The sequence below is a fragment of the Lepidochelys kempii genome, chromosome 4 (assembly GCF_965140285.1).
Source record: "Lepidochelys kempii isolate rLepKem1 chromosome 4, rLepKem1.hap1, whole genome shotgun sequence".
Classification (NCBI taxonomy): domain Eukaryota; kingdom Metazoa; phylum Chordata; order Testudines; family Cheloniidae; genus Lepidochelys; species Lepidochelys kempii.
The window spans coordinates 141,385,168-141,399,567 of record NC_136383.1 but is presented as its reverse complement, the minus strand read 5'-3'; the positions used below and the strand labels follow the sequence as shown (position 1 = coordinate 141,399,567).

The 14,400-nt window shown below is 46.4% G+C and overlaps 1 protein-coding gene across 10 annotated transcripts in view; it reads left to right on the top strand.

The window, feature by feature from the left end:
- DCTN1 (dynactin subunit 1) overlaps positions 1-14,400 on the top strand; it is a 146,273-nt gene that overhangs the window by 37,861 nt on the left and 94,012 nt on the right. For all 10 annotated transcript variants that reach the window (XM_073343114.1, XM_073343113.1, XM_073343119.1 and 7 more), the window contains exon 2: positions 2,959-3,207. In XM_073343114.1, coding sequence (XP_073199215.1) covers positions 2,980-3,207 — 228 coding nt within the window. In that variant the 5' untranslated portion in view covers positions 2,959-2,979. The remainder of the gene's footprint in view (positions 1-2,958; positions 3,208-14,400) is intronic.

Here is a 14,400-nt window from a genome sequence, read left to right as displayed (position 1 = left end):
CCCTCTGTCCTTGTGTTTGGAATGCCCCTCCTGAGAACATGCTTTTATCCAGGAGGCCCACAAGTCCTAGTCCTCCCTTCAGAGGCACGCCTACTAATGAAACCGTGAAGCAGAAATCCCTTCAACCCTTCTCCCAACATATCAGTGGAGCTGAGGTGACAAGTGCTCTAGAATTCCATTCATTCATCTTGATGTCAGCATCTGTTCTGTACCCTTTCCAGCAGGGATTGTCCTCCTGCCTGTATTTCTAACAGAAATGGTGTGTAACAGGCTGACCTACACAATCGATGTCCATGTTCCTATTGAGGGTTGGGGCACCCTTTGTTTATGGATCTCTGTGTACCAGGGAGGGGAGTTTCAGCTGAGGTCACTGAAAGATCATTTGTAAAATGAAAGCTCAACTTGTAAGAGAATTTTTGCCTTCCATGAGGTGGTCACATGAGCTGTGAGGTCTCCAATCTGGAGAAATTAAGGTAATTTCAGGTCATCAATTCTATTTAACAGATTTTAGCCAAGAAAACTCTTGAAGGCTCTGGCACTGACAGGCTGGCCCAGGGGTGGACAAACTTTTTTGGCCTGAGGGCCACATCGGGGAATAGACATCGTATGTCTGGCCATGAATGCTCACAAAATTGGGGTTGGGGTGTGGGAGGGGGTGAGACCTTTGGTTGGGGGTGCAGGCTCTGGGGTGGGGCTGGGAATGAGAGGTTTGGGGTGCAGGAGAGTGCTTCATGCTGGGATCGAGGGGTTTGGAGAGCGGGAGGGGAATCAGGGCTGGGGTAGGGGATTGGGGCGTGGTGAGAGGCTCAGGGGTGCAGGCTCCAAGTGCCACTTACCTCAAGCAGCTCCCGGAAGCAGTGGCATGTTCCTTCTCCAGCACCTATGCGTGGAGCGGGGCCACGTGGTTGCTTCCAGGAGCCACCTGGTGCCCTGACTGGAGCGCCAGAGCAGGGCTGAGTCGTGTGGTGCAGCCCCCACCCCAGCTGGAGCCCCAGAGTGGGGCCAACCCTCGTGGTGCGGCCCCTGACCCGGCGCCCCAGCTGGAGCACCGGAGCGGGACAAGCCCCAGACCCCACTCGCGGGCCGTAGTTTGCCCACTCCTGGCCTGGCCCATTGGCAAGATGAATGATTATGAATTGGGTTTAGGAATCTGTCTGTTTCATCAGATCAGGGCCATGGTATAATGTTTACAAATTTACTATGGTGGTTAATGCTGTCTGTGCAGAGCCGTATAATAGCTTCATGATCCGGAAGAAAACTCCGGTTGCTAGGTCACGCTGGAGCCTAACCTGGGGTGTGCTGTTTCTGTAACAGAAAGTCACATCACTACAATAATGAATGGAAGTATAAATATTGTGTGGTTTGCATAAAGAGCCCCCAAAACTCAGACTAGCCATTGGTTGAGCTGCAAGTATATTTCTTTACACTAGAAGATGGATGTTACTTCCTGTGGACTTGTCTGGTTAAATAATATTTGCTTCTTCAGTCAAATAGAATAATATCTTGCAGGTTACCAGAGCTACTGGAATACGACTGAGGCATTTTCTGTTTATGACCTGTTCCCTTTCTTCCTACATCAGTTTGTCTTGTTTACGAACATTTTTCTTCAGAACCCCTGTATGCTAAGGATTACTTGCATTGTAAGCATTTATATTATGGAGCCTTTCTGATAGCAGTTAACTGTGTAAAGCTTTAGACTCCTTTTTGTTTTGGACACCGTACGAGTGCCTGAAGAGGCCAATGAAATGTGACAGCAACATTATCGTCTAGGCCGGTGGTATTAATCGAGATGGAACTCTGCTTTTCAGTGAGTGACTGCTCGCACAACAGTAGAATGGTGGGGCCCACAGCCCCTGGAAAAGTAAATTGAAAATGGAGGCATGTGCTTCACAGTTACATTAACACGTGCGTATTTCTAGTAAGATTCTGAGTGTGTAACACTCTTCATTGATGGAATTGCTTACACCCATGGCCTTATTCTCTGCACCAGAAGTGAATCTTGGAATGCATTTAGTTGTACCTAGGCAGATAGATATAGGTTTGAGATGACAACTTAAAAATGCAGTAGTGCACATTAGACTTTAACAAGCGTGGATGGGTAATTAGGAGGATACTGAATGTCTTGAAAACATAATGAGAGTTTAATGTCTCTATTTTCTTATTAATTGCTTAGTGCCTGATTTGGAGCTCTAGTAAAGCTATGAATGGGTGATCCTGGCCCAGAGGTTGTCTCCTAAATCCATGCAGATAGGCTGCTAGTTCTCAAATATCAGCCATGGACCAGCCATATCTCTTTGAAGAGGGGCAGGAAAGCATGATGCTGTGGAAGAGGAGGGTTCACAAACCCAACAGCTCTGGTTACAGGGGCCTCTAATGCTAGAGGCTAGGGATGCTGCAGGGAGATAAAGTAGTCTCTTCTGAGATGGTGATCCTGTGCTTCCCGCACTGGAAGATGATCTGTGACCATCTGTCACAGTGTCAGATGTATATGGTGACTTGCGAAGGGCTGCTGCTTCATATTGGTCTTTCCCAAAGCTACTGAATGGATCTTCCAAAAATATACATTGTATCTGTGCTTGGGGTGTGGTGTATTAAAAACTAATAGGAGCAGTAATTAATATTTCAGAGGCTTTGCTGGTGTGCGTGATTTTAATGCTTGTGACAGCCCCAAGATGTAAGGGCATATAGTATGTTTTCTTCAGAAAATAACGAATTGTAGAAATGACTCTGACAACTGGCCTACTTCGTTCAAAACCGTTTCCACCTTCTCATCTGACTTCAGGCAAAATCCTAAAATGGAAGACACACTGTCCTCACGTAGGTCACATCAAACAGGGTGGTGGTTTTCAGCTGAATTGAGAATGAGATTTCAGTCTCCTAAATAGTGAGAGAAATACAGTTGATAGTAATTTCATATGTTAACTTGCTGACAGTTTTATTTTCCTGCTGTTCCTCTAGGTGTCAAGTACTGGAACCAGGATGAGTGTGGAAGCTAGTGGCAAGCCCTTGAAAGTGGGCTCCAGAGTGGAAGTCATCGGAAAGGGACACCGTGGTACAGTGGCATATGTTGGTGCCACGTTGTTCGCCACAGGCAAGTGGGTTGGAGTCGTCTTGGATGAAGCGAAGGGCAAGAACGATGGAACTGTGCAGGGCAGGAAGTATTTCACCTGTGAAGAGAATCATGGCATCTTTGTGCGACAGTCACAGGTATGTTTTCCCTCAGGGCAGCGTGTTCTGGTCTGTGCTTGCCAGGCTGCTGCTACTGACTTGCCAGCCTAATGTGGGGAGGCTTTAAACTCAATTCAAAGGGGATAGGTGACAAAAGCCCACAGTTAAGTATAGATAAAGGTGACCTTAACGGAGGGCTAGATGTTGCGGGGGACATGGAAAATTGCAGTAGGGTCAAAGGAGAAATCAGAGGGCATCAATGTGGGAATTTGCTCAACATCTTAGATGTCTGTACCCAAATTCAAGGAGTATGGGGAGTAAACAGGAAGAACTAGAAGTATTAGTACACAAACTAACTTATGACTTACCCCACCCAGTCTGTGATGGCAGTTAAGTCTTATGAGAGGAATATTGGTATAGAGGGGTACAACTTGTTCAGGAAGGACAGGCAGGGTAAAAAGGGAGCAAGTGTTGTGTTGTACACCAAGAATATATGCACTTGTTCTGAGATCCAGAAGGACATGGCAGGCCGACCAGTTGAGAGTCTCTGGGTAAAGATAAAAGCGGTAAAAAATAGAGGTGATGTCATGGTAGGGGTCTACTGTTGACCACCAAGTCAGGAAAAGAAGATGTATGAGGCATTTCTAGAACAAATAACAGAAATATCCAAAAAGACCGACCTGATAGGAATGAGGGATTTTAACTACCCAGACATCTAGTGGAAAAGTAATATGACAAAACACAACATATCCAATAAGTTCTTGAAATGTATCAGGGACAACTTTTTGTTCCAGACGGTGGAGGATGTAACCAGGAGGACAGCCGTATTAGACTTGATTCTTACCCACGGGGAGGAATTGATAGCGAATCTCTGGGTGGAAGGCAATTTTGGGTGGAAGTGATCATAAAATGATAGATTTTGTGATTCACAGGAAAGGAAGGAGTGAAAGCAGCAGAATAAGGACAGTGGACATCTAAAAAGCATATTTTAACAAACTCGGAGAACTGGTAGCTAATGTCCCCTGGAGAAAAAAGTCTAAGGGGAAAAAGGAGTTCAGGAGACCTGGCAGTTTCTCAAGAAGATGTTATTAAAGACACAACTGCAATCTATTCTTATGTGAAGGAAAGACAGGAAGGATAGTAAGAGGCCAGTGTGGCTCCATGAGGAGCTCTTTAATGTCCTGAAAATAAAAAAAGAATACTACTAAAAGTGGAAATATGGGCCGATTGTTGATAGCAAGAATAGCACAAGCATGTAAAGCACAAAATGAGATACACTTAGCAAGGGACAAAAAATGCAATAAGAGAATTTTTAAATATACTAGAAGTAAGAGACAGACAAAGGAAAGTGTAGGTCCTCTACTTAGCAGGGAAGATGAGCCAGTAACTGATGACATCAAGAAAGTGGAGGGGTTTAATGCCCACTTTGTTTCAGTGTTCACTAAAAAGGTTAATGGTGACCAGATACTCAACACAAATAATATTAATAACCACGGAGAAGGAATGCAAACCAAAAAAGAAAAGAACAGGTTAAAGAATATTTAGATAAGTTAGATGTTTGCAAGTTGGGAGGCCCTGATGAAATTCATCCTAGGGTACTAGCTGAAGCAATCTCAGAATCACTAGCAATTATCTTTGAGAACTCCAGGACGACAGGTGAGGCCCCAGAAAACGGAGGAGGACAGACGTAGTACCTGCCTTTAAAAGGGGGGACAAAGGACCTGAGGAATTACAGACCAGTCACCCTAACTTTGATACCTGGAAAGATACTGAAACAAATTATTAAACAATCTACTTGTAAGCACCTAGAGGATAATAGGGAGATGAGGAATAGCCAGCATGGATTTCTCAAGAACAAATCATACCAAACCAATCTAATTTCCTTCTTTGACAGTGTTATTGGCCTAGTAGATTGGGGTGAGTGAAGCAATAGATGGTGATATATCTTGATTTTAGTGAGGCTTTTGACACATTCTCATAAGGAAACTAGGGAAATGTGGTCTAGATGGAATAAATCTAAGGTGGATATCACATTCTGGGGTGCAGTCCAGACCAGTGAGGGGAGGTTATCACTTGCCCTGTAACTCTTCCTTAAAATGCTTTACTGGTGTTAGCTCCCTTGTTTGGCTGCTCCCTGCCAGCGTGCACCATGCACTGAGTATGTGTGTGATAAACCACCCTGGGCCAGCAGCTCTGATTGGAGCAGCCTGCTTGTTGCACCAGAGCTACATTCTGGCCTCGACCAGCTTTGGTTACACCTGGAAGATGCCCCAATGCCCCTGACATTTTCCCCAAACCGAGTGCTCTGCAATGTCCAGCCCTTTCCTGGACCATTCAGAGCAATAAGGTTCATGTGTTCCTCTGAAGAGACAAACTGCCCAGCTTTTCACTTCAATTGGAGTCAGGCTATCACATCAATTCAAAGACAGCACTGGGTTGTTTAGATGAAATTAAAACAAGTTTATTACCAAAAGGAGAGAGAATTGTGAGCAAGTTAAAGTATAAAGGACAGCAAGAAATGGCTACAAGCAAATAAAAGTGAAAAACACTTTCTAGAGACTTAGGGTATGTCTACACTACGAAATTAGGTTGATTTTATAGAAGTTGATTTTTAGAAATCGATTTTATACAGTTGATTGCGTATGTCCACATTAAGCGCATTAAGTCGGCAGAGTGCATCCTCACGACTGTGGCTAGCATCGACTTACAGAGCAGTGCACTGTGGGTAGCTATCCCACAGTTCCTGCAGTCTCCGCTGCCCATTGGAATTCTGGGTTAAGCTCCCAATGCCTAATGGGGCAAAAACATTGTTGCGAGTGGTTTTGGGTACATGTCGTCAGGCCCCTCTCCCTCCCTCCCTCCCTCCCTCCCTCCGTGAAAGCAATGGCAGACAATTGTTTCGCGCCTGTTTTCCTGGGTTACCCGTGAAGACGCCATATCACAGCAAGCATGGAGCCCGCTCAGCTCACCATCACCGTACGTCTCCTGGGTGCTGCTGGCAGATGTGGTACTGCATTGTTACACAGCAGCAGCTCCTTGCCTTCAAGGCAGATGGTGCAGTAGGGCTGATAGCCGTCATACATCTCCTGGGTGCTCCTGGTCGACCTCGATGAGGTCGATCAGGGGCTCATGGACAGACATGTCTATCCTCCTCTTAGAGCACGAAATGGAAGCCAGAGACTGCAGGTCATTCTCTTCTAAGTTTTGTCTCATGGAGATTCAGTCCTGTCTGGAATATCATGCGAGCTGGAGGCTTCTGCCTCAGGCTGCTCTCCCAGACAGCAGCACCCGCGTGGTCGCACCTATCCCAGCCTACCCCTTGCTTCCATGGCTCATGAAGCCTGGACAGTAGTAAGGAGCAGTTCAACTGCAGGCTGAGCAAGTGCAGAATGGTGGTAGAGTGTGCCTTTGGATGTTTAAAAGCTCGCTGGCGCTGTTTGCTGACCAGGTCAGACCTCAGTGCAACCAACATTCCCATTGTTATTGCTGCCTGCTGTGTGCTCCATAATATCTGTGAGAGTAAGGGGGAGACGTTTATGGTGGGGTGGGAGGTTGAAGCAAATCGCCTGGCGTCCGGTTTTGAGCAGCCAGACACCAAGGCGATTAGAAGAGCACAGCAAGGTGCACTGCGCATCAGCGAGGCTTTGAAAACCAATTTCATGACTGGCCAGGCTTCAGTGTGACAGCTGTATGTTTTTCTCCTTGATGCAGACCTGCCCCCTTTGTTGATTTTAATTCCCTGTAAACCAACCACCCTCCCCACTTTGAAATAAAGTAACTATTGTTTTGAAACCATACATTCTTTCTTTATGAATTAAAAAAAAAAAGAGAGATAACGGACAAGGTAGTCCGGGTGGGGTCGGGGAGGAGGGAAGGACAAGGCCACATTGCTTATTGTAGCCACACTAAAAATCAAACTGTTTGAATGGCAGCCTTCTGTTGCTTGGGCCATCCTCTGGAGTGGAGTAACTGGGTGTCTGGAGCCTCCCCCCTCGCATTCTTGGGCGTCTAGGTGAGGAGGCTATGGAACATGGGGAGGAGGGTAGGCGGTTATACAGTGGATGCCGTGGGAGTCTGTGCTCTTGTCATAAATATAAAGGGAAGGGTAAACCCCATTAAAATCCCTCCTGGCCAGAAGAAAAATCCTGTCACCTGTAAAGGGTTAAGAAGCTAGGATAACCTCACTGGCACCTGACCAAAATGACCAATGAGGAGACAAGATACTTTCAAAAGCTGGGAGGAGGGAGAAAAACAAAGGGTCTGTGTCTGTCTGTGTGATGCTTTTGCCGGGGACAGAACAGGAATAGAGTCTTTGAATTTAGTAAGTAATCTAGGTAGATATGCGTTAGATTATGATTTCTTTAAATGGCTGAGAAATTAAGTTGTGCTGAAGAGAATGCATATTCCTGTCTGTGTCTTTTTGTAACTTAAGGTTTTGCCTAGAGGGATTCTCTATGTTTTGAATCTAATTATCCTGTAAGGTATCTACCATCCTCGTTTTACAGAGGTGATTCTTTTTACTGTTTCTTCTTAAAATGTTTCTTTTCAAGAACTGAATGCTTTTTTCATTGTTCTAAGATCCAAGGATTTGGGTCTGTGGTCACCTATGCAAATTGGTGAGGATTTTTACCAAACCTTCCCCAGGAAGTGGGGTGCAAGGGTTGGGAGGATTTTGGGGGGAAAGACGTTTCCAAACAATGTTTTCCCAATAAACCCAGATAAACGTTTGGTGGTGGCAGTGGAAGGTCCAAGGGTAAAATAGTTTGTACCTTGGGGAAGTTTTAACCTAAGGTGGTAAAAGTAAGCTTAGGAGGTTTTCATGCACGTCCCCACATCTGTACCCTAGAGTTCAGAGTGGGGAAGGAACCTTGACAGCTCTTGTTGGCTTTCCTGCAGCTCCAACAGACGCTTCATCATGTCTGTTTGTTCCCACATTAGCCTCAGCATCGCATCCTGCCTCTGCTCTTCATGCTCACTTAATTCTTTCCTGTCTTCTGCCACTGAATGCCTCCATGCATTAAGCTGTGCCCTATCGGTGTGGGAGGACGGCATGAGCTTGGAAAACATGTCATCGTGAGTGCGGTTTTTTCACCTTCTAATCTGCGATAACCTCAGGGACGGAGATGATATGGGGAGCGTAGAAACATTCTGTGCTCTACGATTCTGGGGGAACTGCACGGTCACCTGTGCTGCTGAGTTTGCCATGCTGACGAAACAGGAAATGAAATGCAAAAGTTCCCAGGACTTTTCCTGTGTACCTGGCTAGTGCATTGGAGTTCAAAGTGCTGTCCACAGTGACACAAAGGAGCACTATGGGATAGCTCCCGGAGGCCAATACCGTTGAATTGCGTCCGCACTACTCCAAATTCGACCCAGCAAGGTTGATTTTAGCGCTACTCCCCTCATCGGGGAGGAACACAGAAGTCGATTTTAAGAGCTCTTTAGGTTGGTGGAATGGGGTTGGTTGTGTGGATGCAGTCATTTTAAAATTGACCTAATGTGGCTAAATTCGACCTAACCCCGTAGTGTAGACCAGGGCTAAGACTTAACAAAACTACAGTTTTGGCTCAAGATCAGATTCTGACCATGCTGCCTTCCAGCAAGATGGCTGACTTACCCCATTGGCCAGGATGCCCCCTAAAGTCCAAAGTGCTGCTTTCCATTGTTGTCTTAGGTGAAAGATAATTTGGGGTCCCTTGTATAGTCCAGTGAACCTTTGAAACAGATTCTTATGGTGGCTACCCCCCAAAGTAAAGTTCATTCAAGCTGTGAGGAAGATGGCATGGAGTCTTGTGGTGAAGAAAGTTCCATGCTGGTTTCTTCCACTGCTGGTGTTTGGCGGAACAGATCAATCTGCATTTTAGCAATCTCCTCGCACTGCTGTGACGCTGAGTAGTTCTCTCCTTCCCTTGTTAGCTTGATGGTTCTGTTTACCTTCTATGTAAATGCATTCCTGTTGTTTCTTAATGCATGTTGGAAGTACCTTCAAGGTGGCAGAACCATATTCCTTTGTCTGGGGAGGGATAACTTCAGCCCTGCCTGGCAGATACACTTTAAGAACATAATTCCCAACATGTTTGTAATTTTGCATTTGTCCTCCATACAAACACCCCACCATAATATTAATGATCAGTATGTTATTAGCTTTCTGTTGGTATCTTACATGAGTCCTTTTAGATACAGGTTAGGATATTCATGAGGTGGGGTACACCAAACTGGTTAGACCATCCATAACTCTCTGCCAGTGAGCCCTTTGCCCTCGTGCATTAGGATGCTGCTAGGGTCACAGAAAGACCATACTCAGAGTAGTTACAAATGGTTCGTTGTCAAACGGGGAGGTCGCATCTAGTGGGGTCCCGCAGGGATCAGGCCTGTGTCCGATACTATTCAATGCTTTCATTAGTGATTTGGATAATGGAGTGGAGAGTATGCTTATAAAATTTGCAGATGACACCAAGCCGAATGGTGGTGTGAGCTCTTTGTAGGACTGGATTAGAGTTCAAAATGACCTTGACAAAATGGAGTATTGGCCTGAAATCAACCAAATGAAATTCAATAAAGATAAGGGCAAAATACTGCCCTTAGGAAGAAAAAAATCAAATGCACGGCTACAAAATGGGGAAGAACGTCTAGTACTGTTGGGAAGGATCTCAGGGTTGTAGTGGATCGCAAATTGAATATGAGTCACAATGTGGTTGTGAAAAAGGTTAAGATCATTCTGGGGTGTATTAAGAGCAGTATTGTATGTAAGATGGGAGGTAATTATCCTGCTCTATTCAGCACTGGTGAGGCCTCAACTGGAGTACTGTGTCCAATATTGGGCACCACACTTAAGGAAAGATGTGGACAAATTGGAGAGACTCCAGAGGAGAGCAACAAAAATGAGAAAAGGTATAGAAAACCTGACCTATAAGGAAAGGTTAAAAAATCTAGGCATGTTTGGTCTTGAGAAAAAAGGACTAAAGGGGTCCTGCTAACAGTCTTCTAATATGTTAAGGGCTGTTATAAAGAGGATGGTGATCAGCTGTTTTCTATGTCCATTGAAGGCAGGACCAGAAGTAATGGGCTTAATCTGCAGCAAGGGAGATTTAAGTTAAATATTAGAAAGATTTTTCTAACTGTAAGGGTAGCTCTGGAACAGACTTCCAAAGGAGTTTGTGGAATCCCTATCCTTGAAGATTTTTGAGAACAGGTTGCACAAACACCTGTCAGGGATGGTCTAAGTTTCACTTGGTCCTGCCTCAGAGCAGTGGGCTGGACTTGATGGTTTCTCGAGGTCCCTTCCACCCTACGTGTCTATGGTTATATGTATGCAGCACCCCAATCAAAACGGGGTCTTGGTTAAATAGGGAAAAATTGAGACATTCCACACCCATTCGTGGGAGTGAATCAGATAGTTCCCATTTCCTTCATTCCAGGGGGAGTGGCACTGCCAGGACTCCTGTCCCTCAGTCGTTTGTGGAGTGAAGGCTGAGCAATTTGGAATCCTCTTCAGGAGGGGGGGCCTAGTTAGCTGTACCGTTCGACGCATTTATACTGTCAGCAGTCCTTCATCTGTGTATTACTGGAGCAGTGTCACAACAAGTGACGGTTATGGGATCATGAAATGACGCTGAACTGCACAAAGGGTTCCCTATTTTTCATGAAGCAGAGAATAGTGTTACCACCACCAAAACCACAGTGCGGGGAGCTGCATTTCTCCCACTCCCAGGAGTGTTGGTATGTCTACCCTACAATAAAGGACTGTGGTTCTGAGTCTCCAAGCCCAGGTCAGTTGGCTCAAGCTGCAGGGGCTGAAGATAGCAGTGTAGATGTTTGGGCTGGAGCCTGGGCTCTGAAACTTGATGAGGGGGTGGGTCTCAGAGCCTGGGCAGTAGCTAGAGGCCAAATGTCTACACTGCTATTTTTAGCTCTGCAGCCCGAGCCCCGTGAGCCTGAGTCAACTGACCTGGGCTCTGAAACTTGGTGCCACAGGGTTTTCTTTGCAGTGTGGGCATACCCTAAATGAGCGCAGCAAGGAAAACTTGGGAGTGTAGGCTGGGAAGGTACCTTCAAGTGAAGCAGGAAATTACATCATTTTAAACTAAATGAGGAATTAACTCTATGTGACAGGTTCCTCCGGGGTGCTGCCTGGAACTGGCGTACCACTAAGCCTGCCTGACCCACCAGTGTGGGCTCTTTTTACACTGTACTGCAGTGACAGGCCCACAAGCCCCTACCAGCACACATATAGGTGGGGGGGGACACAGACGCTGAGATCAGCTCTGCAAGGGAAGGCTCAGCTAAGGCCCTCCAAGTTGCTAAGAAGTTGCTAAGTCGAAAGAATAGTAAATATGGCAGGCGACCAACTTGGCTTAATGGTGAAATCCTAGCGGATCTTAAACATAAAAAAGAAGCTTACAAGAAGTGGAAGGTTGGACATATGACCAGGGAAGAGTATAAAAATATTGCTCGGGCATGTAGGAATGTTATCAGGAGGGCCAAATCGCACCTGGAGCTGCAGCTAGCCAGAGATGTCAAGAGTAACAAGAAGGGTTTCTTCAGGTATGTTGGCAACAAGAAGAAAGCCAAGGAATGTGTGGGCCCCTTACTGAATGAGGGAGGCAACCTAGTGACAGAGGATGTGGAAAAAGCTAATGTACTCAATGCTTTTTTTGCCTCTGTTTTCACTAACAAGGTCAGCTCCCAGACTGCTGCGCTGGGCATCACAAAATGCGGAAGAGATGGCCAGCCCTCTGTGGAGATAGAGGCGGTTAGGGACTATTTAGAAAAGCTGGACGTGCACAAGTCCATGGGGCCGGACGAGTTGCATCCGAGAGTGCTGAAGGAATTGGCGGCTGTGATTGCAGAGCCACTGGCCATTATCTTTGAAAACTCGTGGCGAACCGGGGAAGTCCCGGATGACTGGAAAAAGGCTAATGTAGTGCCAATCTTTAAAAAAGGGAAGAAGGAAGATCCTGGGAACTACAGGCCAGTCAGCCTCACCTCAGTCCCTGGAAAAATCATGGAGCAGGTCCTCAAAGAATCAATCCTGAAGCACTTGCATGAGAGGAAAGTGATCAGGAACAGCCAGCATGGATTCACCAAGGGAAGGTCATGCCTGACTAATCTAATCGCCTTTTATGATGAGATTACTGGTTCTGTGGATGAAGGGAAAGCAGTGGATGTATTGTTTCTTGACTTTAGCAAAGCTTTTGACACGGTCTCCCATAGTATTCTTGTCAGCAAGTTAAGGAAGTATGGGCTGGATGAATGCACTATAAGGTGGGTAGAAAGCTGGCTAAATTGTCGGGCTCAACGGGTAGTGATCAATGGCTCCATGTCTAGTTGGCAGCCGGTATCAAGTGGAGTGCCCCAAGGGTCGGTCCTGGGGCCGGTTTTATTCAATATCTTCATAAATGATCTGGAGGATGGTGTGGATTGCACTCTCAGCAAATTTGCGGATGATACTAAACTGGGAGGAGTGGTAGATACGCTGGAGGGGAGGGATAGGATACAGAAGGACCTAGACCAATTGGAAGATTGGGCCAAAAGGAATCTGATGAGGTTCAATAAGGATAAGTGCAGGGTCCTGCACTTAGGACGGAAGAACCCAATGCACAGCTACAGACTAGGGACCGAATGGCTAGGCAGCAGTTCTGCAGAAAAGGACCTAGGGGTGACAGTGGACGAGAAGCTGGATATGAGTCAGCAGTGTGCCCTTGTTGCCAAGAAGGCCAATGGCATTTTGGGATGTATAAGTAGGGGCATAGCGAGCAGATCGAGGGACGTGATCGTTCCCCTCTATTCGACATTGGTGAGGCCTCATCTGGAGTACTGTGTCCAGTTTTGGGCCCCACACTTCAAGAAGGATGTGGATAAATTGGAGAGAGTCCAGCGAAGGGCAACAAAAATGATTAGGGGACTGGAACACATGAGTTATGAGGACAGGCTGAGGGAGCTGGGATTGTTTAGCCTGCAGAAGAGAAGAATGAGGGGGGATTTGATAGCTGCTTTCAACTACCTGAAAGGGGGTTCCAAAGAGGATGGCTCTAGACTGTTCTCAATGGTAGCAGATGACAGAACGAGGAGTAATGGTCTCAAGTTGCAGTGGGGGAGGTTTAGATTGGATATTAGGAAAAACTTTTTCACTAAGAGGGTGGTGAAACACTGGAATGCGTTACCTAGGGAGGTGGTAGAATCTCCTTCCTTAGAGGTTTTTAAGGTCAGGCTTGACAAAGCCCTGGCTGGGATGATTTAACTGGGAATTGGTCCTGCTTTGAGCAGGGGGTTGGACTAGATGACCTTCTGGGGTCCCTTCCAACCCTGATATTCTATGATTCTATGATTCTATGCTAAGGCATGCACCCCCTGCTGAAGTGTAAACCCAAAATTGTACCGTCTTGCACCACACAGAGAACTGTACAGCGTAAGCTCGTGAAATTTGCCCTCTCCCTCAATGTGGAGAAGGCTTTGCAACACCTTTCTGTTGTTTTAGGCAGTTTGCAGAGATTCTTGAGGGCAAGCTACACTTGCTTGCAGCTTAAAACTCCAGGTGTTCCTTTCACAGGCTAGAAATCCCTCTAGCCTGATTTCAGCCCTTCTCCCCTAGTCCAGTCTTTGTTCCTCAGGTGTTTCCAGCAGTTTCTTGGGTGGGGGGTCAGTGAAGAACCTTGATGATGTCACTCCCCTTCCTTAAATAGCTTTTGTATATGGCGGGAACCCTTTGTCTCCAACTTTAGTTCCCATGCCTTTCAGTGGAAAAACACTGGTGTTCCAAGATGGAGTCCAGTAACGGGTGACTTGGTCGCATTTCCCTGTAGGGACACAGCAGCAATGACTCAGCAAATTTGCGGATGATACTAAACTGGGAGGAGTGGTAGATACGCTGGAGGGGAGGGATAGGATACAGAAGGACCTAGACCAATTGGAAGATTGGGCCAAAAGGAATCTGATGAGGTTCAATAAGGATAAGTGCAGGGTCCTGCACTTAGGACGGAAGAACCCAATGCACAGCTACAGACTAGGGACCGAATGGCTAGGCAGCAGTTCTGCGGAAAAGGACCTAGGGGTGCCAGTGGACGAGAAGCTGGATATGAGTCAGCAGTGTGCCCTTGTTGCCAAGAAGGCCAATGGCATTTTGGGATGTATAAGTAGGGGCATAGCGAGCAGATCGAGGGACGTGATCGTCCCCCTCTATTCGACATTGGTGAGGCCTCATCTGGAGTACTGTGTCCAGTTTTGGGCCCCACA